General features: G+C 41.0%; 1 protein-coding gene and 2 long non-coding RNA genes across 13 annotated transcripts in view; 2 read left to right on the top strand and 1 right to left on the bottom strand.

Moving 5' to 3' along the window:
- Positions 1 to 27,311, top strand: part of LOC144329889 (uncharacterized) — a 139,811-nt gene that overhangs the window by 12,588 nt on the left and 99,912 nt on the right. The gene's annotated exons all lie outside the window — the stretch shown is intronic.
- SLTM (SAFB like transcription modulator) overlaps positions 20,151 to 27,311 on the top strand; it is a 55,453-nt gene continuing 48,292 nt past the window's right edge. For all 11 annotated transcript variants that reach the window (XM_077939491.1, XM_015142379.3, XM_015142377.3 and 8 more), the window contains exons 1-2: positions 20,151 to 20,426; positions 21,387 to 21,474. In XM_077939491.1, the coding sequence (XP_077795617.1) occupies positions 20,265 to 20,426; positions 21,387 to 21,474 (250 nt within the window). In that variant the 5' untranslated portion in view covers positions 20,151 to 20,264. The remainder of the gene's footprint in view (positions 20,427 to 21,386; positions 21,475 to 27,311) is intronic.
- Positions 20,246 to 27,311, bottom strand: part of LOC144329893 (uncharacterized) — a 29,742-nt gene continuing 22,676 nt past the window's right edge. Inside the window, exon 3 of the long non-coding RNA XR_013395627.1 lies at positions 20,246 to 20,938. This is a non-coding gene — a long non-coding RNA (uncharacterized LOC144329893). The remainder of the gene's footprint in view (positions 20,939 to 27,311) is intronic.

Genomic DNA, 27,311 nt, shown 5'->3' with positions numbered 1-27,311 from the left:
TTCTGTTTACAAAGATTTTATTTTAAACTGATGCGTCATATTCACAGAAGAGGTTGGTTTGTAGTTTTCTGCCAAGACAAGTTTTTGTCAGGTGGGACTGAAAGTACCAGCTCTCTAATCATGGCTTATTCTTTCCAGTGACTAGCCCCCATCCTAAAGTTACCTAGGGGTGGCCAGCCATCAGTCAACTTGTTAGCACACAAAAAGTCACTTACCAGTTTGGAGATTTCAAGGATTTTAGGAGCTGTATGCCAGAAAACAGGGAGGAAGACCAAATACTGTATATATTTCACAATATCACAAGCCCAAATGTCCATTAAGAACAAAATGAATAAACAAATGTGGCAAATTCAAACAATGTAATATTACGTTGTAATTTAAAAAACAAATTACTGATATATGCAACAATATGGACAAATTTCATAGATGTTATTATAAACCAAAAAGTACCTGAGACAGGTCTCAATCAGTTTAGAAGTTTATTTTGCCAAGGTTAAGGACATTCCCAGAAGACAAGAACACAGAATCATAAAAAGTCTGTGGTCTGTGCCTTTCTCCAAAGAAGAATTTGAGGGCTTCAATAATGGGGAAAAGTGCGCTGGAGGGAAAAAAGGGAAGGTATGGTAATCCACATGTTGTAAGAGAAAAGAAGCAGGTAGGGGAAGAGTCAATTATGTACTGGTCTCATGCTCAGTAAATTGGCACTTTACCTAAGATAAGGTGAACATAGAGTAGCTACCGGTGGAGATATTGAACCTTTTATCTGTAACTCTCTGCTTATGAACAAAAGGAAAGGCAGCTTCTTGCATGACTCAGCTTTCAGCTTAATTTTTTCTCCCTTTGGCATAGTGAATTGGGGTTCTGAGTTTTCATTTTCCTTTCACATTATGTTGTATGTTACCGTATTTTTCACAGCAATCAACACTCTGCCACAAATGACAAACATCCAAATTGCAGTGACTTAATATCACACAGGTTTATTTCTCAGTCCTGGGACACTTCCTGTGGTTCTGGAAGACTTCCACTATGCTGTAGCTATACCATCCAAATCATGAAGCCTCTGAGGTAACAGTAGTCAAGATAAGACAGGACGGTTGCCCAAGAAGTTTTTTTGGTTTTGTTTTTGTTTTGATTTTGAGACAGGGTCTCACTCTGTCACCCAGACTGGAGTGCAATGGCACAGTCACAGCTCACCGCAGTCTCCACCTCCCAGGCTCAAGCAATCCTCCTGCCTCGGCCTCAAGTAGCTGGGATATAGTGCCTCTACACCAAGCTAATTTTCTATTTTTGCAGAGACAGGGTCTCGTTGTTGCCCAGACTGGTCTCAAAGTCCTGGGGTCAAGCAATCCTCTCGCCTCAGCTTCCCAAAGTGCTGTGATTACAGGTGTGAGCCGCTGCACCTAGCCAGCCCAAGAAGTTTTTCAGGGCCAGGGTCTGAAACTGGCTAACATCAGTTCCACCCACATCTCACCAGCCAAACTTCTAGAAAGGTGGCAACTTAACTGCCTAGGCATCCAGGAAGAGAAAAGTGAACATATAGCATTACCTCTGCCATGAGTGTCCACTTAAGGCTATTGATGAAGAATCCATAACAACTGAGGAACTTAAGGATGTGGCAGCTATATAAAATAATTAGAAAAATATGAACAGATGGAGGGATCCTCCCAAACTCTAACACAGAACAAATTCATATTGTTTACATGCCTACATAGAGTAGAAATGTTCTTGACCCGCATCCTTTTACCTAATGCACTGTAGTAAACTACATTCTCACTATTCCCTTTGTAAAATAGGCTAAAGCCGTGACATACTGAACACTTTCAATTAGTAGGCTGTTTTCCAGCATAATCATGTATTTCTGCTGCCAGAAGTTGGGCTGTATCTTGCTTGCTATTAGTCATATGGATTTGCTCCAAAACCTGTTTTTCCAGTTGTACATGTTATACGTTACTCTAATTATGTAATTTAATTAAATATTCCTGAAGCCCCAGAAATATGAGTTCCAAAATCAAAGAAAAGGCTTTTCTCCTTTGAAAACCCATGGCTGGGTCTGATGCTCTGAAACTTCAAATAGCTTGTTGAAGCCATATGAACTGTAATCCAAAGTATTAAATTATGGCACCGTAGGGATTTCCTCATATAATAATAGGGTAGACTCGCAAGCAGGGCTGTGGTTGCCTCACTTGCCTCACTACGGCTTTAAATGATATAAAAGGCAGCTAGCCTACTGCTCTAGCACTCCTGACCTAGCAGATTTTTCATTTCCAAGGGCATCTCAGACTGTTGGTCTTTGGGTGCACCACCATGAAGAATAAAGGTAGGCTTTGGGGAACCACATTGATTCACATCTTTGGTCATGTAAATATTTTGTTGACTGCTTTTTAACAGGTTCAGTCGTGAATAAGGAATCACTTATGTGATCATTCTCACCGATCTTTGAACCTAGCCTAGACAAGCCCTTCCATCCAGACTAGTTCAATCGTACATCAAAAGATTGGTGAACATTTTTGTGTTTGAAATTAAAATATTTAAAAATAATGTACCATTACTAAAATGGCAATAGAGTTGTAGCAGAGTCAAACCAAAAAAAAAAAAAAAAAAAAAGAAGGCAGCTGATTAAAAACCTCAGCTAAAATGTGTTGACTTAGAGTTGCCTATTCAGATAGCAGTAGTAAGAAAGGACAGTCTTCCCTTCTGGGAATCAGGTAGAATTATCCGGGGAGCATGTAGTCTTCAGGTTCCACATCCCAGTTTGAACCTGTGGCAGTAACTAACTATTCTATAGCCATATCCTCTTCAACCCAGAAATCTCTGCTCCCTTGGGATGACAAATCCATTGTTGTGTGACTTTATAACCATCAAAAGGCTTAGAGTAAGTTTGGAGATAATCAAAAATCTTACTATTTAAGGTTTAGATCTTAAATATTTAATGCTTTGTCTAGAAAATGTCCTTGTATGTTTATTATTTAAAATGTTATGCTTACGGTGAAACCCCGTCTCTACTAAAAATACAAAAAATGAGCCAGGCGTGGTGACGGGCACCTGTAGTCCCAGCTACTCAGGAGGCTAAAGCAGAATGGCGTCAACCCGGGAGGCGGAGCTTGCAGTGAGCCGAGATCGCGCCACTGCACTTCAACCTGAGTGACGGAGCGAGATTCCGTCTCAAAAAAATAAAAAATAAAATAAAATAAAATAAAATAAAATGTTATGCTTAAGAAAATATATCAGCGGGGCGCAGTGGCTCATTCCTATCATCCCAGCACTTTGGGGAGCCTAGGCAGGCAGATGGCTTGAGCTCAGAAGGTCGAGACCAGCCTGGGCAACATGGTTAAACCCCGTCTCTAGAAAAAATACAAAAATTAAACGGGTGTAGTGGCATGTGCCTGTAGTCCCAGCTACTGGTGGGGGGTGAGGTGCTGAGGCAGGAGGATTGCTTGAGTCGGGAAGGCGGAAGTTGCAGTGAGCTCTGATCCTGCCACTGTGCTCCAGCTCGGCAACACAGAAAAACCATCTCAAAAAAAAAAAAAAAAAAAAAAAAGGAGGCATCTTTTTTGGAAAGTTTAACTGTAAAAGGAAAGACAGGAATAGGAAAAGAAGTTCAGAATTTCCTTCTCTGCCAGTTCTTTTCTTCTTCTGTCGTTTGTTTTTTTTTGAGACAAGGTCTTGCTATGTTGCCTAGGCTGGTCTCAAATACCTGAGCTCAAGTGATCCTCCTGCCTCAGGAGATGAGATTAAAGGTGCTGAGATTAAAGGTGCTCACCACTGCATCCAGCTCTCTCCTTAGGATAATCCTGAACTTTAAGGTTCCTAACTTTAAACTCAACTCAATTCTTTCCTCACCATGAATCTCTTTCTCTATTTGTATTTTGTATCTCAGGGAATGTTATGATTCCACATCCGTTTGATAACTAAGACCTGTCGATTCTACTTCTGTAATTCATCCCTTCCCACTCCACCTCTCTTAACACACCAGTAGCTTCCTAACTGGTCTCTGCCTCCTTTCTTACTTCAATGCACATAGGAAACTGCAGGCTACTTATCCAGTCTCATCCCCCCTCCTCTCCCCTTGCAGCATATCTGCAATGTCTTCACTGCCGCACCCTCACTCATGTCTCCTTGTTGTCCCACATTCTTCTGCTCTTTCCTCCATTCCCATTTCTTCCATTCGTCTTATCTCTCAAAACTCAGCTTAGATGTCACCTTCATTAGGAAATGTCCCAAATGTATTTTAGGGCTGATAGATCTTTTTGATTTTGGTCATTGTACGGCAGTTTAGTATTTAGATTGTATTATAAATGTTAGTTCGCTTATTTCTCCACTAGCCTGTCCTTCGGGGCCTCTTTTGTATTCATTTCTGTATCCTTATTATTGGACAATACCTGGCATGTAGTGGGCGTTCCAATGATACACATTGAGAGCAAATGCTGTGTTCTTAATAAAGCCTTGTTGGAGAATCCCATATAGACTCTTCTTAATACACAGCCCTTTCTTAGCCCGGTACAGCTCTGAGCAATTTCTTTTTCCTTCTTTGCTTCAGTATTTCAGCCTACTTTTTGCTCCCTTGTTTATCTCTTGGAAATCCTCTCCCCTAAAGTCAACTTTCAGACTAAGTCACAGATTCCTCAGTTTCCTACTTTCTTGCTTCTTTGTGCTGGTTATCTATTGCTGCATAACAACTTAGGAGTGTAACATAAAAATAAACATTTACTATTATATAGAATTTTTCTGAGTCAAGAAGTTAAAAGTAGCTTAAGTGCATGTTTCTGGGCCAGCCATGGTGGCTTACACCTGTAATCCCAGTACTTTGGGAGGCCAAGGCAGGTTTATCATTTGAGTCCAAGAATTCGAGACCAACATGAGCAACACGGAGAAACCCCAACTCTAGACAAAATACAAAAAATTATCTGGGTGTGGTGGTATGCATCTGTAGTCCCAGCTACTCAGGAGGCTGGTGGGAGGGTGGCTTGAGCCTAGAGGTTGTAGTGACCAAGATTGTACCACTGCACTCAAGCCTGGGCAACACAGCAAGACCTTGTCTCAAAAAAGAAAAAGAACAAGTGGGTGGTCTGGCTCAGGGTCTCTTATAAGGTTACAGTCAAGATATTAGCTGGGGCTGTAGTCATTTAAGGCTTGTTGGGACTGGAGGGTACCATTTCAAGACAACTGACTCAAAGGAATGGTGAATTGGTACAGGTTGTTGTCAAAAGACCTCAGTTCCTTGCTGTGTGGACTTCTTAGGGTTACTTAAGTATCCTCACAACATGGCAGCTGGATTCTTCAAGAGCAAATGACCCAAGAGAGGGAACGATAGAGGCCACAATCTCTTTTATGACCTAACCTTGAAGTTCAACTCTATCATTTTCTCAACATCCTATTGGTTGCACAGGTCAGCCCTATTCAACATGGGACAGTGCTACTTGAAGATGTCAATGTTGGGAGAAAGAATTATTGGGGGCCATCTTGAAGGCCACCATACCCCCTTTGAAGATTAGCATACAATTACTTATTCTTTGATAGGTTTAATGGATACCAGAAGGAAATGAGGGTTAACAATGGTTGAGCACTCATTACACTTTAGACACTTCACATACATTATTTAAGTTTTAAAAATAAAAGTACAGCACCATCTGTTAACCTCAGAAGTAGAATTTAAATTCATGATTATATGGCCCCAAAGCCTATGCTTTCAATTTTAACCTTTTTTATTATGAATATAATATACATAGAGAAATTGTAGAAAACAAATAGGCCGAGTGCAGTAGCTCAAGCCTGTAATCCCAGCACTCTAAGAGGCTGAAGCGGGTGGCTCGCCTGAGGTCAGTTCAAGACCAGCCTGGCCAACATGGTGAAACCTTGTCTCCACTAAAAGTACAAAACTCAGCTAGGCATGGTGGCAGGCACCTGTGGTCCCAGCTACTCGGGAGGCTGAGGCAGGAGAATTGCTTGAACCCAGGAGGCGGAGGTTGCAGTGAACTGAGATCATGCCACTGCACTCCAGCCTGGGTGACAGAGTAAGACCTTGTCTCAAAAAAAAAAAAAAAGAAAAAAAAGAAAACATAAATATTCAGGCTGAGAAATTATTGTAAGGTGAACATCCCTATAACCACCATCTGAGCCAAAAAAAAGAAAAAAAAAATTTCAGGCTGGACACGGTGGCTCATGCCTGTAATTCCAGCACTTTGGGAGGCTGAGGCAGGTGGATCACCTGAGGTCAGGAGTTTGAGACCAGCCTGGCCAACATGGTGAAACCCCATCTCTACTAAAAATACAAAAATTAGCCAGGCATGGTGGCGTGTGCCTGTAGTCCCAGCTACTTGGGAGGCTGAGGCAGGAGAATCTCCTGAACCCAGGAGAACCCAGAACCCAGGAGACCGGAGAATCGCCTGAACCCAGGAGAGGTTGTAGTTAGCTGAGATCACGCCACGGCACTTCAGCCTGGGTGACGAAGCGAGACGCCATCTCAAAATAAATAAATAAATAAATAAATAAATAAAATATTTCAGCATTCCAGAAGCCTTGCACATGACTCTTCCCAGTCCCTACCCTATACCTCCCAACTACAGTAAGCACTATCCTGACTTGTATGGCAACCACATCCTTGCTTTCCATTACAGACTTACTACTTCAATATACATGCCTAAATATTACAATTTGTTTTTTCTTGTATTTCAGTCATAAAAATGATACGTATTATTTGACATAATGTAAAAGAATTTACATCATGTACTTACATAAGGTAATTTATTTCAACATCATTATAATTGCTTCATATTAATTATTGTACAGTATTGCATTGTATGAATATACCACAATTAACTTATCCATTCTGCTGTTAATTGATATTTCGGTGGTTTCCAGGTTGTGACTATTACAAATAATGCTGCTATGTGTATTTGTTTTTCTATAGAGCATATACTTAGAAGTGAATTTGGGGCTGGGTGTGGTGGCTCACGCCTATAATCCCAGCAGTTTGGGAGACCTAAGTGGGAGGATCCCTTGAGTCCAGGAGGTTGAGGCTACAATGAGCCATTAGAGCACCACTGCACTGCACTCCAGCCTGGGTGACAGACTGCGATCCCATCAAAAAAAAAAAAAAAAGAAAAGAAAAAAAAAAAACCCACAAGAAAAAGGAAGTGAATTTTTGACTCAAAGATTATAAAGAATATATGGTTCTCTAACTTAATTAGATAAGTCTAAACTATTTGTTAAAGTGGTTGTATCCAATTTTTTTCTTCTAGTATTAAAGAGTTCCAATTATTCCATATGCTTGCCAAAACCTAGTATTGCTATTCTCCCTGATTTAGGCATTATGCTGGGGTATAAAAACATATCATTGCAGTTTTAATATGCAATATCTTGATTACTAATGTTTGATCACCTTTTCATATATTTATTTAAATTATGTCTGTGTGTGTGTATATATATATATAATGTTACATACACACACATATGTACCATTTGAATTGAATTTTCTCTTTGGTGAAGTGTCTTTTTCACATTTTTTTCTTTTCTTTTTTTTTGAGACAGGGTCTCACCCTGTCACGAAGGTTGGAGTGCAGTGGCTCGATCTCAGCTCACTGCAGCCTCTGCCTCCCAGGTTCAAGCGATTCTCCTGACTCAGCCTCCCAATTAGCTGGGACTAGAGGCACACGCCACCACGCCCAGCTGATTTTTGTATTTTTTAAATAGAGACGGGGTTTCGCCATGTTGGTCAGGTTGGTCTCAAACTCCTGGCCTTAAACAGTCCACTGGCCTTGGGATCCCAAAGTGCTGGGATTACAGGCATGAGCCACCACGCCCGACCTTGATCATTTTTATTCTGCTGGGTTTTTTTTCTTTTTAATGTGTTCTTTGTATATGGTGGTTATGAACCTACTGTTATCTGTGTTTTAAATACCTCCCCCTTTTGTAGTTTGCCTTCTACTCTCTCAGTGGTACCTTTTAATGAGTAGAAATTATTAATTTTAGTGTAGTTATTTATATCAATCTTTTTATTTGTAGTTGGTGCTTTTTGTGTCCTTATAAATAAATATTTTCCTAATCCAAGGTCCTGATAATATTCTCCTAATACTATCTTTGAGGAGAAACAAATCTGAGTACTGATTTCCTCCTCCCTCTGGTAACTTAGCTCAGTATAAAAGCAAGCTGACAGCAGAAACTGAACTCCAAAAGATCCTCCTTTGCAAAAAAGACTACTTCCTGGTCCAGGAACCTCCACTATTACACAGTACACTGACTGCTGTCCCCATTTACCCTAGAATAATGTAGAGCATTAAGGTGGTGATGTCCTTGCCAACTGGATTCCTTTCCATGGTTTACCGTGCGTACCCTTTTTACTTCTTACCTTGTATGTTTTTCCACTTACAGTTCCCATTTTATATTTACACACTGAACACCAGTGGTATTATTGTTTTGCCTCATATTCATGTCTACAATCCACATGGAATTTTTTTTTTCTTCGTATTTGGTGTAAAGTAGTAATCCCAATGTAATCTGTTGAAAACATTGTCCTCACATTACTACTCGATAATGCCACTTTTGTCAAAAAGCAGGTGCATGGATCTGTTTCGGGTCCCTCTATTCTGCTCCATTGGTCTAGTTGTCATCTCTTTACTAACACCACATTTTAAAATAATGCTTGATGTACCATAGAACAAATGCTGATATCATTTTCCTTCCTCAAAACTTTTTGCTTATTCTTGGTCATTTGCATTCCATGTAAAATTTGGAAGTTTCTCAAATTCCACTCCAAAAACTGGTTAGTATTTTGATTGAGACTGAATTGATAAGTATATCAATTAAGGATGAGCTGACATCTTTGTAATATTGAGTTTCAAAATTCATAAACCCAATACCTCTCCATTTTTTTTTGTATTGCAAAAATTTATTAAAATTGGAGACACTGTTTTAATCTTCTTGTGCCATGAGACTCCATCAGGCTGTCTATAAAGACCATTGGGAGGCTGACGATCACTTGAGCCCAAAAGTCTGAGGCTGTAGTAAGCCTCAAAGGGCCACTGCACGCCAGCTTGGGTGAGGCAAGAACCTGTCTCAAAAAACTCTCCATTCACTTCTTTAAAAATTTTCCCACCAGGCACGGTGGCTCACACCTGTAATCCCAGCACTTTGGGAGGCCAAGGTGGGGCACATCACCTGAGGTCAGGAGTTCCAGATCAGCCTGGCCAACATGGCAAAACCCCAACTCTATTAAAAATACAAAAATTAGCCAGGTATGGTGGCAGATGCCTGTAATCCCAACTACTTGAGAGGCTGAGGCAGGAAAAGCGCTTGAACCCGGGAGGTGGAGGGTGCAGTGAGCTGAGATTGCGCCACTGCACTCCAGCCTGGGTGACAGAGCGAGGCTCCTTCTCAAAAAAAAAAAAAAAAAAAAAAATTCCCAATAAAGTTTTGTGTTTTCCATGTAAAGTCTTCCACATATTATTAGATTTGTCCCTAGATAGGTGACATTTTTGAAATTATTGTAAATGTATTTTTTGTCTTGTAGAAATATGTAACCAGTTTACATTTGATTGAATATTAAAAATTTGGCTGGGCATGGTGACTCATACCTGTAATCCCAGCACTTTGGGAGACTGAGACGGGCAGATCACCTGAGGTCAGGAGTTCAAGACCAGCGTGGCCAACATGGTGAAACTCCATCTCTACTAAAATATACAAAATTAGCTGGGTGTGGTGGCAGGCACCTGTAATCCCAGCTACTCAGGAGGCTGAGGCAGGAGAATCACTTGAACCCAGGAGGCAGGGGTTGCAGTGAGCCAAGATCGTGTCACTGCACTCCAGCCTGGGTGACAGAGCGAGACTCCATCTCAAAATAAATAAATTAATTAATTAATTAAATTTGCACTTACTTATTCTACTTATGAGGTAAAGGAAAAAATTTTAAATAGTGAATGTAAACAAATTTTTTATTTCGTTGGCTGGGTACAGTCACTTACACCTATAATCCCAGTGCTTTGGGAGGCTGAGGTAGAAGGATTACTGAAGCCCAGGAGTTTGAGACCATCCTAGGCAACATAGCAAGATCCTGTCTCTACAAGAAAAATTAAAATTAAAAAAAATTAGCTGGGCATGGTGGTGTAAGTCTGTAGTCACAGCTACTCCCAGTACTTCGGGGGGATGAGGCAGGAAGATCGCTTGAGCCCAGGAGTTTGAAGTTACAGTGAGTTATGATCATCCTTGTAAATAGCCATCATGCTTTAGCTTGGACAACCCAGTGAGACTCTGTCTCTTAAAAAAAAAATTCATCTTATTCATGGCTGATACATGGTAATGCAATTTATTGCTGTACACTGATATTGTGTTCAGAAATGAAGCAAAACTCTCTCATGAATTCTAATAATTCCTTTTGTAATAATATCATCTATAGATAATGACTTGATTATTGTTTTCAATCTTATATATTTTACTTTCATTGCCTCATTGTCCTGGCTAGGCTCTTCCATTGTACTGTAGGATAGTATACAGGTGTGTGCCACCATGCCCAGCTAATTTTTGTATTTTTAGTAGAGACAGGGTTTTCCCATGTTGGCCAGGCTGGTCTTGAACTCCGGGACTCAAGTGATCCACCCGCCTTGGCCTCCCAAAGTGTCCCAACTGCACTTGGCCAAATGCAATTTTTCTAGGAATTTTAAATTTCATCTAAAATTTCAAATATGTGGCCTGAAGTTGGATTCCTAATACCTCTTATTTTTAATGTCTGCATGATGTGTAAAATTTCTTATTCTTAGTATGAATTATTTGTGTCTTCTCTCTTTTTTTCTTTAAATGCCAATCTTTTAAATTTGATAAGTTTATCAGAGTGCCAGTTTTAAATTTGATAAGTTTATCAGAGTGCCAGTTTTTGGCTTTGTGGATCACTCTATTGTATTTTTATTTTATATTTCACCTATTTCTACTCTTATCTTTATCCCCTTCCTTCTACTTCTTTTATTTTACCATTCTTTTCCTAACTTCATGAGATATATGCTTGGCTTATTTTTAATCTTTCTTCTTTCCCAATAAATGCATTTAATTCTATAAATTTCCCTCCAATCACTTCTTTAGCTGTTTTCCATAGGTTGTGAAATGTTGTATCTTCATCATTATTGTGATTTCTTCTTGACCCTTGGTTTATTTCAAAGTGTATTTATTAATTTCCAAACGTATGGTGATTTTCCAATTATCTTTTTGCCTTTACTTGCAGTTAAATTGTAATGTGGTCAGAGAACATATTCCGTAACTTCAGTCCTCTGAAATTATATTGAGGCTTGTTCTATGAGTAGTATAACATCAAATTTCTAACTGCTCAGGAATGCTTTTAAAAATACATATTCTGGCCAGGAGCGGTGGCTCAAGCCTGTAATCTCAGCACTTTGGGAGGCCGAGACGGGCGGATCACGAGGTCAGGAGATCGAGATCATCCTGGCTAACATGGTGAAACCCCGTCTCCACTAAAAAATACAAAAAAACTAGCCGGGCGAGGTGGCGGGCGCCTGTAGTCCCAGCTACTCGGGAGGCTGAGGCAGGAGAATGGCGTAAACCCGGGAGGCGGAGCTTGCAGTGAGCTGAGATCCGGCCACTGCACTCCAGTCCAGGGGACAGAGCAAGACTCCGTCTCAAAAAAAAAAAAAAAAAAAAAAAAATATATATATATATATATTCTACATTTGTTTGTCTACTATGTCAAATTTGTGAACTGCGTTGTTCAAATCTTTTATCTACTTACTGATCTTCTGCCTGCTTGTTAAATTAGTTACTGTGAGAAGTGTATTAAAAATCTCCCACAAAAAAAAAAAAATTCCTACAAAAATTGCAGATTTATCAGTTTCCTTTGTAGAACTGTCAAATGTTATGTACTTTAAGGCTTTGTTATTAGGTGCATAGAAACATACAATTGCTCCATCTTCCCCGGGATTTGCTCCTCAATATTAAGTAAGTCTTCTATCTTTTTAGTGGGTCCCCCACCCCAAATGCTACATAGGGTGAGTATTCCTAACCCAAAAATCTGAAATGCTTCAAAATTCAAAACTTTTATTTTTCTATAAATTATTGGAGTATAGGTGGTATGTGGTCACATGAGTAAGCTCTTTAGTGGTTATTTGTGAGATTTTGGTACACCCATCACTGAGCAGTATACACTGCACCATATTTGTAGTCTTTTATCCCTTGTACCCCTCCCACCCTTCCCCCCAAGTTCCCAAAGTCCACTGTATTATTCTTATGCCTTTGCATCCTCATAGCTTAGCTTCCACGTATCAGTGAGAACATACGATGTTTGGTTTTCCATTCCAGAGTTAATTCACTTAAAATAATAGTTTCCAATCTCATCCAGGTTGCTGCAAATGCTGTTAATTCTTTCCTTTTTATGGCTGAGTAGTATTCCACCCTATAAATATACTGCAGTTTCTTTATTCACTCATTGATGGGCATTTGGGTTGGTTCCACGATTTTGCAATCGTGAATTGTGCTGTTACAAATATGCATGTGCAAGTATCTTTTTCGTATAATGACTTTTTTTCCTGAGTAGATACCCAGTAGTGGGAATGCTGGATCAAATGGTAGTTCTACTTTTAACTCTTTAAGGAATCTTCACACTGTTTTCCAAAGTGGTTGTAATAGTTTACATTTCCACCAGCAGTGTAAAAGTGTTCCCTGTTGGCCGGGCGCGGTGGCTCACGCCTGTAATCCCAGCACTTTGGGAGGTCGAGGCAGGTGGATCACACGGTCAGGAGTTCAAGACCAGCCTGGCCAATATGGTGAAACCCCGTCTCTACTAAAAATACAAAAATTAGCTGGATGTGGTGGCAGGCGCCTGTAGTCCCAGCTACTTGGGAGGCTGAGGCAGGAGAATCACCTGAACCCGGGAGGCAGAGGTTGCAGTGAGCCAAGATCGTGCCACTACACTCCAGTCTGGGCGACACAGCGAGACTGTGTCTCAAAAAAAAAAAAAAAAAAAGTGTTCCCTGTTCACTGCATCCACACCATCTATGTTTTTCGATTTTTTGATTATGGCCATTCTTGCAGGCGTAAGGTGGTATTGCATTGATGTTTTGATTTGCATTTCCCTGATCATTAGTGATGTTGAGCATGTTTTCATATGTTTGTTGGCCATTTGTACATCTTCTTTTAAAAACTGTCTATTCATATCCTTAGCCCACTTTTTGAAGGAATTGTTTGTTTTCTTCTTACTGATTTGTTTGAGTTCATTGTAGATTCTGGATATTAGTCCTTTGTCAGATGTATAGATTGTGAAGATTTTCTTCCACTCTGTGGGTTGTCTGTTTACTCTGACTGTTCCTTTTGCTGTGTAAAAGCTTTTTAGTTTAATTAAGTCTCAATTATTTATCTTTGTCTTTATTGCATTTGCTTTTCGGTCCTTGGTCATGAAATCCTTGGCCAAAGCAACTTTCAAAACTTTTTGAGCACCAGCATGATATTCAAAGGAAATGCTCATTGGCGCATCTTGGATTTCAAGTTTTTCGATTAAGGATGCTCAACTGGTAAGTATAATGCAAATACAGTTGATGCTTGAACAACATGGGTTTGAACTGCAGGAGTCCACTTATACACAGATTTTCTTCTGCCTCTGCCACTCTTAAGATAGTAAGACCAACCTGCTCTTATTCCTCCTTCCCTTCAGTATGAAGATGATGAGGACAAAGACCTCTTTGAATATCCACTTCCACCTAATGAATAGTAAATATATTTTCTCTTCCTTCTGATTTTCCTAATAACATTTTCTTTTCTCTAACTTACTTTATTGTAAGAATATAGTATACGATACATATAATATACAAAATACACGTTAATTGACATGTTATTGGTAAGGCTTCTGGTCAACAGTAGGCTGTTAGTAGTTGCATTTTGGGGGAGTCAAAAATTATACATGGACTCAGGGGCTTGGTGCCCCTAACCCTGAGCTGTTCAAGGGCCAATTATATTCTAAGATCTGGAAAAAAAAATCCAAAATCCAAAACATTTCTGGTCCCAAGCATTTCTGATAAGGGATACTCAACCTGTACCAGCTTTGTCTTGGCTAGTGTTTACAAAGTGCATCTTTTCCAAACTTTTGCTTTAAAAAAAAAAAAAAAAAAATATATATATATATATATATATATATACATACACACACACACACACACGTTTACTTTTGAAAAGATATATGTGTTTACTTTTGAAAAGATATATATATGTTTACTTTTGAAAATATATATATTCACTGTTGAAAAGTAAATATATATAAAGATATATATAAAAAGACATATACATATAGATATATAGATATATAGATATATATAGATATATATAAAGATACATAGAAAGATATATATACACACAAAGACACATATATATATAGTGAGATGGAGTCTCGCTCTGTCACCCAGGCTGGAGTGCAGTGGCGCAATCTCCGCTCATTGCAACCTCCAACTCCTGGGTTCCAGCGATTCTCCTGCCTCAGGCTCAGGAGTTGCTGGGACTACAAGTGCGTGCCACCACACCCAGCTAATTTTTTGTATTTTTAGTAGAGATGGGGTTTAACCTTCTTAGCCAGGATGGTCTCGATCACCTGACCTTGTGATCCGCCTGCCTCAGCCTCCTAAAGTGCTGGGATTACAGGCGTGAGCCATTGCGCCTGGCTCATTTGTGTATATTTCTTAAATGTGTTCTTCTAACTAGTTAAAAACTTCTGGACTGACAATTATCTTTTACCTGGAATAGTTAACCCATTAATCTTTAATGTAATTGCTTTTATGTTTGTTTTTAAATGTTTATCTTATAGCATAAGATAATTATCCTACTGGTTCTATGTCCCCTCTTCTATCTTGTTCTCTGGAGGATTTTCTTTACCTTAGTTAGTTTGAAAGTTACAGTCTTTTAATATTTGACTAGTGACTACCCTAGAAATTAGAACATGCATGTCTGACCTTTCTGTGATCATTTTCTTCTTTCTCAAGATACCATTTAGTACTTCCTTTAATGCAGATCTACCCGTTGTTAATTCCCTCAGTTATTATTTGCTATTAGGTATTATTTTATTTAAGTACAGATAAGATATCAACCTGCTATTTTCTGATTTCCTTTTTTGCTGTTGAAAAGTAAATATTCGTCGGGCGCAGTGGTTCACGCCGGTAACCCCAGAACTTTGGGAGGCCCAGGTGGGCGGATCACAAGGTCAGGAGTTTGGGACCAGTCTGGCCAACATGGCGAAACCCCGTCTCTACTAAAAATAAAAAATTAGCTGGGCATGGTGGCAGGCGCCTGTAATCCCAGCTACTCAGGAGGCTGAGGCAGGAAAATCGCCTGAACCCGGAAGGTGGAGGTTGCAGTGAGCTGAGATCGCACCACTGCACTCCAGTCTGGGTGACACAGTGAGACTCCATCTTAAAAAAAAAAAAAAAAAAAAAAAGAAAGAAAGAAAGAAAGAAAAGAAAAGAAAAGTAAACATTCGACCAGGCACGGTGGTTCATGCCTGTAATCCCAGTACTTTGAAAGGCTGAGGCGAGGAGATAACGAGATCACGAGATCAAGAGATAGAGACCATCCTGGCCAATATGGTGAAACCCTGTCTCTACTAAAAATACAAAAATATAGCTAGGTGTGGTGGCATACACCTGTAGTCCTCGCTACTCCGGAGGCTGAGGCAGGAGAATCGCTTGAACCCGGGAGGAGGAGGTTGCAGTGAGCCGAGATCGCGCCACTGCACTCCAGCCTGGGTGACAGAGCAAGACTCCATCTCAAAAAAAAAAAAAAAAAGAAAAAAAGAAAAGTAAACATTTATCTTATATTTGCTCCTATGAAGGCAATGCCTCCTTTAAGATTTTATCTTTGATCTTCTGTAGTTTCACTATGATGTGTCATGTATGAGTTTAAAATGTATCCTACTTGGGCTTCGTGGAACTTCTTGAATCTATGGATCAATAGGTTTCTTAAATTTTAGAAAATTATCATCTATGATCTCTTCAGAGATTGGTTTGACCCCATTCTCTTTTCTTTCTGAAATTTCAACTACAATTATTTTGGATTTCTCTCTGAATTCTGTCTGTCCCTCACTCTCTGTGCTGGATATTTCCAATTTCTCCCTTCTCCAATCCTCTACTCTGCGTCTTAAGGGCAGATATTTACTTATTTATTTATTTATTTATTTATTTATTTAGATGCAGTCTCACTCTGTTGCCCAGGCTGGAGTGCAGTGGTGCAATCTCAACTCACTGCAACCTCTGCCACCTGGTTCAAGCGATTCTCCTGTCTCAGCCTCCCCAGTAGCTGGAATTACAGGCACGTGCCACCACACTTGGCTACTTTTTGTATTTTTAGTAGAGACAGGGTTTCACCATGTTGGCCAGGCTGGTCTCGAACTTCTGACATCAGGTGATCCTCCCGCCTCGGCCACCCAAAGTGCTGGGATTACAGGCGTGAGCCACCGTGCCTGGCCTAGACATGGTAACTTTAAAAATATTTGTAAAAGCAATTTGTGAACATAGGTAATGTGTTGTATCTCCCTTCAAGGATAATTTACATTTGCTTCTGCTAGGTAGCAGTGGCATTAATATGACACTGTTATGTCTTAGAACATGACTTCATGACATTAGCATGACATCAAGATGGCTGCAGTCTATGCAAGGCTTTCCTTACTCTAAGTTCATGTTTTCTTCTAGAGAGCAGTCCTTTGGTGTTTCAAAAGTAACTTTGGGGCCAGGCGCGGTGGCTCACACCTGTAATCCCAGCACTTTGGGGGGCTGAGGCAGGCAGAGTACTCGAGGTCAGGAGTTCGAGACCAGCGAGGTCAGGAGTATGAGACCAGCCTGGCCAACATGGTGAAACCTCATCTCTACAAAAATACAAAAATTTAGCCGGGTGTGGTGGCTCATGCCTGTAATCCCAGCTGCTCAGGAGGCTGAGGCAGGAGACTCACTTGAAGCTGGGAGGTGGAGGTTGCAGTGAGCTGAGATTAGGCCACGACACTCCAGCCTGAGTGAGAGCAAGGCTCCATCTCAAAAAACAAACAAACAAAAATACCCCAAAAAACAACAACAAACAAACAAAGTTTGGGATGGCAAATCAGGCCCCCTTCCTTTGGCAGACTCTGGGCTCCACCTTTTGTCCCTTAAATCACCCAAAAGTGGTGCTCAAATCTCACCGGCCTTTCAGCATTAGCAAGTAACTTCTTTCACTCCACATGGTGGTCTCCTCTCTCTAGATTTCAGCCTTCTCTCAAATTTTGGCCCAGCAATTTCTCATTATCTTGTTATTTCTTTTATGGTTTTGATGTTTTAAAAAGTTTCAAAATGTTTTGTCAAACATCTTCCTTATCTTCAGAGAGACATCTATATGATTTAGCTCCCCATCACTATTTAATATAAGCTATGCACTTTTCATTAAGACAAGTACACAGTAATACAACTATTGCCAATAGGAAATAGCTGAGTCCAATGAAGATGTTTCAAGGTAGGAAAAGTTTAAAAGCCTATTTGGGCTAGGTGTGATGGCTCACGCCTGTAATCCCAGTACTTCGGGAGGCTGAGGCAGGAGGAGAGCTTAAGCCCAGGAATTTGAGGCCAGCCTGGGCAACATAGTGAGACCCTGTCTCTACAAAAAAAAAAAAAAAAAAGAAGAGAAAAGAAAAAAGAAAAATTAGCTGAGTGTGCTGGCATGCTACTTGAGAGGCTGAGGGGAAAGGATTGCTTAAGCCCAGGAGTTCGAGACCAGACTGGGCAACAATGTGGTGAAACCCTATCTCTACAAAAAATACAAAAATTAGCCAGGTGGGGTGGCAGGGGCCTGTAGTCTAGCTATTCAGGAGGCTGAGGTGGGAGGATCACTTGAGCCTGGGAGGTTGAGGCTGCGGTGAGCCATGATTACACCACTGCCCTCCAATCTGGGTGACACAGTGAGACCGTGTCTCAAAAAAATAAAAACAAAAACAAAAACAAGAGACAGGCCGGGCGCGGTGGCTCAAGCCTGTAATCCCAGCACTTTGGGAGGCCGAGACGGGCGGATCACGAGGTCAGGAGATCGAGACCATCCTGGCTTATGCGGTGAAACCCCGTCTCTACTAAAAAAAAAAATACAAAAAACTAGCCGGGCGAGGTGGCGGGCGCCTGTAGTCCCAGCTACTCGGGAGGCTGAGGCAGGAGAATGGCGCAAACCCGGGAGGCGGAGCTTGCAGTGAGCTGAGATCCGGCCACTGCACTCCAGCCTGGGCGACCGAGCGAGACTCCGTCTCAAAAAAAAAAAAAAAAAAAAAAACAAGAGACAGTGTAGCTGTAAGTCCCTAGGTAAATCTCTTACAATCTTGAGGACTGGGTCAGAACATTTTTTTTTCTTTTTTCTTTCTTTTTTTTTTTTTTTGAGATGGAGTCTAGCTCTGTTGCCCAGGCTGGAGTGCAATGGCATGATCTCAGCTCACTGCAACCTCCACTTCCTGGGTTCAAGCGATTCTTCTGCTTCAGCCTCCCAAGTAGCTGGGATTACAGGTGCGTGCCACCACGCCCGGCTAATTTTTTGTATTTTTAGTAGAGATGGGGTTTCACCATGTTGGCCAGGCTGGTCTTAAACTCCTGACCTCTAGTGATCCACCCACCTCAGCCTCCCAAAGTGCAGCGATTACAGGCTTGAGCCACAGCACCCAGCTTTTTTTTTTTTTTTTTTTTTGCTTTTTTTTTGAGACAGGGTTGCCAGCCTCTGTTGCCCAGGCTGGAGTGCAGTGATTGGATCTCACTGCAACACCTGCCTCCCGGGTTCAAGTGATTCTCCTGCCTCAGTCTCCCGAGTAGCTGGGATTACAGGTGCCCACCACCACACCCGACTAATTTTTGTATTTTTTGTAGAGAATGGGTTTTTTCTCTTGACCAGTTTGGTTTTGAACTCCTGACCTCAAGTGATGGGCCAGGAGATTTCTAAGGAACCTTTGCATTCTAAACTTCTATTACTGTGAAACCAATATTGTAGCAGAGACAGAGCTGGATTTGGAATCAGGAGGCTGGGATTTGAGCGCAGCTCTGCCACATACCAGCTGTGTGAACATGGGCAAGTCATTTAATCTCTCTAAGCCTCACAGAGATTTACCTCACAGAGTTGGGAAGGATTAAGGGGGTTACTGTATGTCAAAGTGCCTTATAAACTGTAAAGAACTACCCTAATGTCAGGTATTCTTTTATAACGTCCAGTCTTCTTCTTTTTGAGCCAATCAGAAAAAGTAACCTAAAGTGAGTCAGATCTCAGGAATTTAAGTTGTAAAACCAGGAAACACATTATAGTTAATTGTGCATCATACTCACCTTATGGAATTTATAGAATCGTTTTATTCTATCAGTGCTTACACTTTGATAATGAATAATACAAAGTAAAATTACAAATAGGTACTCACTTCTACAGGCCGATCCTCCATAAGAAGATGGTCACTGTTCTCGGAATCCCAAATTTTGAGGGGCAAAATAGTGAACACAGTATATGATAACGGCAACAGGTACTTATAAACTAGTTTTCTCATTCATTGAACAATTTCGTGTGGAGCCATCACGTCTATCGGGGAGGATAGCAAACCTGAGGTCAACACGAAAGAAGTTTTCCTGTTTTCAAGCGAGCAGGGGCAGCCCTAGAATGAACTAAGCTGCCATCAGCAGGGCGATGATGTTTTCTCCTGAAACAGCCAATGAGGCATGTGTCAAAAGCCAGGCCTTCCTATTCTTTGCACTAACAGTCCCAGAATTGCTTTGAGGTCTTTTGAATGGAACTCGGGGAACCTAGATCGTCGGTGCACACCGGCGATAATTTTTCGATTATTCAGCAGAATTGACAAAGTATTTCCCTGAGAGGTTCAGCGCGCGCGCGCGCCTTCTCGGTTTGTGTTGAGTAACGCGCGCACTGTCATTCAGTGCCTACACATCGTTGTTGCTGAAGGCTCAGGAGTTGCAAGAAAATGGCTAACGAAGCGACGAGGGAACGGCGGCGCGGCAGACGTTGCTGCGATAGGACGTGCCTGACCTCCCAGTACACACAAGGGAACGCACCGCCCAAGTATCCGCGGCCCGCCCGACCGTACGCGCCGCTGCCGGTCCCTGAGCCAATGCGCACGCGCGGCCGTCATCCGGGTGCTGGCTGCTGCTGCAGGTTGCGCTAGGGTGGCGGACCGGGGGAGGGGCCAGCGGCTCATTGTGCGCAGCGCTGTGCGGCGCCGGCGGCCGCCGAGGCCTGGGTGGAAGTTGGCGCTGCTGCCGCCGCCCTGCAGCCCACTCGCTGCCTCGGCAGCGCGCTGCTCTTCTAAGATGGCTGCCGCTACCGGTGCGGTGGCAGCCTCGGCCGCCTCGGGTCAGGCGGAAGGTAAAAAGATCACCGATCTGCGGGTCATCGATCTGAAGTCCGAGCTGAAGCGGCGGAACTTAGACATCACCGGAGTCAAGACCGTGCTCATCTCCCGACTCAAGCAGGTGAGGCCCGGCGAGGACTGGGAAGGACCGGGGAGGAGAGCTTAGGCCGCGCCTCGGCGCCCCGCTTCCGCCGCAGCCTCCGGCCGCCCGCAGCAGCTGGGACCTGCGGGGCAGCATGGTAGGGAGGCCCGGGGCGGCTCCCGCGAGCGTGGAGGACGGGGACCCTTACGCGGTGCCCCTGCCCCCGCGCCCCGGGCCGGGCTGGGCCTGCGAGGGACCGGCCACAGCAGCCCAGCGTGCCTCCGCCTCCCCGGGACGTCCCCGCCAGCCTGCGAGGGTTGCGGCCGGCCGGCGCGGCCTCCCAAGGGCGATCGTGGAGACCGGGGAGGCGCTCGGTCTCCAGCCTTTAGCCATGGTGAGCGTGTGCATTTCTTGGCCTCAGAGGGAATGGTTAGTTTGGTGACTTCTGCGAAGTTACCGTTTAATTGTGCCCAACCGTTTCTTCCCCATCTTGAGGGGGAATTGATAGTGGGAGTTGATGGGTGGGTGACAGAGAGAGTTTTTGTTTTCCACTAGGCTTTTAGTTTTTGCATCAGCGCAATAATTACTTTTTCATTCCTGATTAGCTTTCTGGTTTGAGTGAGCGTTGGAATTGTAGTAGAGTAGCAGTAAGTTTGCATTACAGAAACTAGGAAAACTCTGTTTAGTTATTTACTTTAGTAGCTAGCAACTTTTCTGCAATATAACATATTTAGATTTTTGGCCAGTATGATGTGATATTTAATTATCTTGACATGGTAGAATTTAAAACTCCTTGCGATTTTGATACCTAATGATTTTTTTCCCCCTGAAAGTTTCTCTCACTCTTTCGTGTAGTTTAATTGCTCATTTTTGAAGTCGGTTTATGAAATAACTGGCAATTCTAATGGCTTGAGGTTTGCTAAATTTTTTTTTCATTTCGTTTTTATAAAATAAGTTTAGATAGATTGTGTAGCATATTAACTTCTCTTTCTAATGTAGGCTATTGAAGAGGAAGGAGGCGATCCAGATAATATTGAATTAACTGTTTCAACTGATACTCCAAACAAGAAACCAACTAAAGGCAAAGGTTGTTACGAGTTATGAACATATTTTAAAATATATTTTGGTTATATAACTTGCCTCTGCTCTTGTGCCACTTGCCCTGTTTATATAGTGCTACTCTTTGCTATTTCCCTCTGGCACTCTGCCTTCTTGGGTCAAGGAAGAAAAGTTACTGTTGCCAGACTTTGGGTGACTTGTAGCCCTTTAGATTCGGCTGAAGCTGATTAGAAAGTGAGAACAGTTCTTTATTGCTTCCGAAAAAAATTACAAAGTCCAGTTGTGTGATGATGCTTCATAGTGTGAAGACCTGAATAAAATACAGTTTAACACATGTCTACCTTGCCCCACAATTGGCAGAGTATTGATGGAATTCCTACCAAATCTTTCACCTTGCCTCCTTGCTGTTTTCTTTAGTATATTAAAATTCTGTAACCTTTATGTTTAGTACTTTGTTTGACTTGGTGAACTTAATTTGCATTTATGCCATTATACCTCCTAATTTTTAGTGAAATTCAAAAAGACCTCACCAATCATACTAACAAGGTAGAGGGAAAAATCCATGATTAATTAGCTTTAAAAAGGTTTAAATTATAGGGATGTTAAAGATTCTTCTTTTGTAACTTTTAAGCTAGAGCAGAATATATTTATTTCCAGGATATAATGATTTAGTGACTAGCTAAAAGTGGTTTTAAATGAACATTTTGCAGTATGAATGGAACTTAGGTATTTTTTAAGGCTTCTTGGTGAGTGAAACCTTTACTTGAATAACTGCAAATTTCTCCCTCCTATAAGGACAGTGGCAGAGGGTGGACATGATATATCTGTATTCTGGTCCTTACCTACAATTTTCATGCAGAGTTTGTCATGGACAGCTGCTGCATTTTTTGTAATCTAATTTTCTTTACTGCTTTAAGTGATCCAAATGTTACTCCCAACGACTGAATGATTGCAACTAAAATAAAATGGATTAATCTTGAAAAGAAGGGAATATTAAATTTTGATCTTAAGCACACCTGGGTATCAGAGATGAGGACGAGTCACTATTTTGAGTCTTCCTAGGTTAGGAAAGTCCCCTGTTTGTGCCAAAGGAAATTGAAAAGGGCTAAGAAGCATTCCCTGGGAGAGATGAAGATGTAGTTTAGGGAAGTAAAAAAGTTATCTTAAAGGTAGCTTTTCAGATAACTCTGACTCAGTGTATCACTTTGAGAGATACATTTTCCTGTGTTTACAGAAGCTTGTCCTGAGAAGACTGCTAACAAACCAGAGGCTATTTCAAAATGGAAAATGATAAAAGTTCAGAAATAAGTATATCAGGAATTAACCATGTGTCTTGTAGTGGTTTTGATTCATATCTTTTACCTAGCATGCTGTGCTTTGTCATAGTCCCAGGTTGTTTGAGTTGACTATTATTTTAGCATTGAAAATAAACATGATTTATTCTGTTCTCATCTACTTTTAATTTCTGTGTATATCCCTTTTTCAGTTTTTTTTTTTCCTCAGTTTTGTTTTTTTTGGGGGGGGATGGAGTTTCGCTCTTGTTGCCCAGGCTGGAGTGCAATGGCGTGATCTTGGCTCACCGCAACCTCCGCCTGCCAGGTTCAAGCGATTCTCCTGCCTCGGCCTCCATAGTAGCTGGGATTACAGGCAAGTGCCACCACACCCGGCTAATTTTGTATTTTTAGTAGAGACGGGGTTTCTCCATGTTGGTTAGGCTGGTCTCGAACTCCCGACCTCAGGTGATCTGCCTGCCTTGGCCTCCCAAAGTGCTGGGATTACAGGCATGAGCCACCGTGCCCGGCCCCTTTTTCAGTTTTGACTGGGAACATCATTTATCTCACCATTAGAAATAATTTCAGCAATATAAAATTTTAAGGATTTTTTCAATACATTTTATGACATATAGGTATATATCATATATATGATATATAGGTAAATATATAGGTATGTATATATAGGGGTGTATGTGTGTGTGTATATATATTTTTAATAGGGTATTGCTCTGTTGCCCAGGCTAGAGTGCAGTGGTGCCATCATAGCTCTTTGTAGCCTCAAACTCTTGGGCTTAAGTGATCCCTCCCACCTTAGCCTCCCTGGTAGCTGGGACTACAGGCACGTGCCACCACAACATTTTAAATAAGTAAACATTATTTATTTTTATCAGTATGTTTGTTAATTTTTTTCTTTGTATGGGTTATATTTGTACTTTATTCCATAACTCTGATGTTAAGAGGTCCTAAGGTATTCAGTTAGAAGTTGTAACATTTGGGGGCTGGGCGCAGTGGCTCACACCTGTAATCCCAGCACTTTGAAGGCCAAGGCAGGTGGAGCACCTGTGGTCGGGAGTTCAAGAGCAGCCTGGCCAGCATGGTGAAACCTCGTCTCTACTAAAAATACAAAAAATATATATATGTGTATATATCTGGGCGTGGTGGCACGCGCCTGTAGTCCCAGCTGCTCGGGAGGCTGAGACAGGAGAATCGCTTGAACCCAAGAGGCGGAGATTACATTGATCCGAGGTCACAGCGCTGCACTCCAGCATGAGCGATAGAGCAGGAATGCATCTCAAAAAAAAAAAAAAAAAAAAAGTTGTAACGTTTAATCATTTGTCTGTAGCAGGCCTCCTTGTAAGAGATGCATGACAAAAAGCTCTTGTCTCCTTGAATTCCGGCCATCATTGTTATGAAAATCCTGTGAATTACAAAGAATATAATGTAAATCTCCACCTCCCAACGTAGTTTGAATTAATTTACAATAAAGATGCTTATTGATTCAATTATTTTATTTTTATTATTTTTAGTATGAGAGATTTTGAACCCAGTTTACTTGTTAAAGAATGCTCGTGTCAAATTCCAAGCGCTACTGATCATCTTTAGAGCCAGTTTTGCTTAAATGCGTCATACCAACTCAGTTCTAGCCTTTGAGATGTTTTCTCTGCCAGTTTACACAGTGATAAGATTATTTTAGGCCAGGCGCAGTGGCTCATGCCTATAATCCCAAAAGGCCAAGGCGGGAGGATCGTTTGAGGCCAGGAGTTCAAGACCAGCCTGAGCAACATAGTAAGCTCCTATCTCTATTTTAAAAAAGAATTAAGATGTTTAAGTAATAACTTTTAGAAACCAAATTTATATAGGGAAACTTATTAAAATATCAATAATGAACAGATTTTAAAACCAAGGATATATTAAATATTGTTTTAATGTGATGTCAGTTTTCCTTTTTTTTTTTTTGAAATGGAGTTTCGCTCTTGTCGCCCAGGCTGGAGTGCAATGACGCAATCTTGGCTCACTGCAACCTCTGCCTCCCGGGTTCAAGCGATTCTCCTGCCTCAGCCTCCCGAGTAGCTGGGATTACAGGCATGCGCCATCACGCCCAGCTAATTTTGTATTTTTAGTAGAGAGGGGTTTCTCCATGTTGGTCAGGCTGGTCTCGAACTCCCGACCTCAAGTAATCCTCCCACCTCGGCCTCCCAAAGTAAGCCACCGTGCTTGGCTGATGTCAGTTTTTCAGTCAAGTTGCTGAATTACTACATCCAATTCCTTTTGCCAGATCTTGCTTTACTTACTGGTATCTACCTTGAAATAATTGCATCTTGGTTATGCCACTTTTCCTTCAATGAGCCTGTTTTATCTTTTGTAAAACTGGAAATTTTACTGGTTCACCTATAAGGCTCTTTTAGTTCTGAAATTTAATAATTATATAACCAAAAATGAGAAGAAAATTCTTTGTTTAACCAAAATGATGTTTAAGGAAGCAACAAGTAAGCTCATAGGAAATCAGTATAGTTTTTCTTCAGCACAAATTATTAGAAAACGAAAAGTGCCAAGAAGGGGATTACTTAGAGGTAATTATGTAGACATCAGCAAGACATAATGTATAATAGCTTGTCAGGAAAAGAAATCATTCTTATGACAATATTAAGGTAGTGATTAAAAGTTAAATGACAAGAGAGAAGCTTCCTGGGTATGGAAAAAATACTTTGGTGAAACATTAAGCTTATCTCCTATAAAATAACTATAGGGTAACTTTTAAAAAGGTATGTTAAAATGATTGTATTTAGAGAGGTTAGAGGGAAAGGAACCTACATTTTTAAGTTTCTCCTAGAATACTTTTTAAATGCAGCTATTACAAGCACAAACAATGTTGATAATGTTATAGTGGGCTCTGACATTTATAACAACATATTTATAAAATTCCTTTACATGTAGTTAATAGAGTGGACGTTTGTATCTTAGAATGGCTTTATTGAGTCTTTTCACACTCTGTTATGAACTTTTAAATAGGTAACTTAGAAGAAAGCTTCACCCATTGAAGTTTATGGTTACATTAATTGGGTGTGTGTTTAAAAAGTAGCTGAACAGGTAGAGCTAACTTCTCATTAGGTTGTTTTAGAGATTATAGATTTAAAGACTTTTGGTTTACCTGACACTGGCATATACTTTTCTTTTAGATTTTCAACCTTTAAAGTCACCAATTAACTTCAGGAAAAGTGATGTGGTTAATCAGTACAGGATTTAGAACGTGTGTACTGCAGTACTTACCGACGTGAAAACTTAATTGCAATACCTGGCGACTTCAAAAAGACTAAAAATGCTGTGTAAAAGCTGATTTTTCTCCTATAGAAACAAGTATATTTTGAGGTTATAGGTTTGGCCAAACATCTAATGTCTGATTTTTTGGGGAAAATACCACAGACTACGTATTTATAATTACATGTTTACTCTGTAAAGCTTTCTAAAACTTATGTCAATTAAATGTAGTAATCAGCCATATAAAGCACATTTCATATAACATAGTAACATAGTGTACTGTAATTCGCTTTTTTTTTCCCTCCAGCTGTAGTATGTTCAGATGTTAAGGGACACTTTAATCAGAACTGTGGCATTGAGGAGGACTTTGGGCATATAATTGTTATAGATATTTCTTAGGCGCCCGAAGGCTGAAGGCTCTGTGAAAGCTGGGACGCAGTTTTTCATTCACCTCTCTGTCTGTAACGCCTAGTGTAGAGCAGGGCACATAATAACTGCTCAAAAAATATTTGTTGAATGAATACTGAGGGCCTTTTTGGGGCTTTCTTAACTGCTTTTAGAAATACCTCTTTTGGGCTGGGTGCCGTGGCTTACGCCTGTAATTGCAGCACTTTGGGAGGCTGAGGTGGGCGGATCACCTGATGTCAGGAGTTTGAGACCAGACTGGCTAACATGGTGAAACCCTGTTTTTACTAAAAATACAAAAAATTAGCTGGGCATGTGGCTGTAATCCCAGCTACTCGGGAGGCCAAGGCAGGAGAATCTCTTGAACCCAGGAGCAGAAGTTGCAGTGAGCTAAGATCGCACCATTGCACTCCAGCTTGGGCAACAAGAGCAAAACTCGGTCTCAAAAAAAAAAAAAAAAAATAGAAATATCTCTTTTGGTGCCTATTTTAATTGCATATTTCTTTGTAAGAAGCAGGTACATCAGGGATTAATAGTTTTTATCTTTTTTTTTTAAGGTGCCTCTCAAGAGCACTAATGGCTTCTTCTTACACATTGATATGTAAAGTACACTTACTTTTAGAACACATAAATCATTACATTGTCCTTTTATTCTTTACCACATTGATGCTGTGCTGAAAAGCCTCTGAACCTTTGCTGGAATATTGTCCAACCTCAGAGATTGTATATGTCATTTTCATTTCACAAAATTAGCCCTTTTATCAGAGCTATTAAAACCTACATTTGGCCAGGCGCAGTGGCTCATATCTGTAATCCCAGCACTTTGGGAGGACCATGAGGTCAGGAGTTTGAGACCAGCCTGGCCAACATGGTGAAACCTCCTCTCTAGTAAAAATACAAAAATTAGCCGGGTGTGGTGGCATGTGCCTGT

Source organism: Macaca mulatta, chromosome 7 (genome assembly GCF_049350105.2).
Source record: "Macaca mulatta isolate MMU2019108-1 chromosome 7, T2T-MMU8v2.0, whole genome shotgun sequence".
NCBI lineage: Eukaryota > Metazoa > Chordata > Mammalia > Primates > Cercopithecidae > Macaca > Macaca mulatta.
This window is presented reverse-complemented; position numbering and strand designations above follow the sequence as displayed.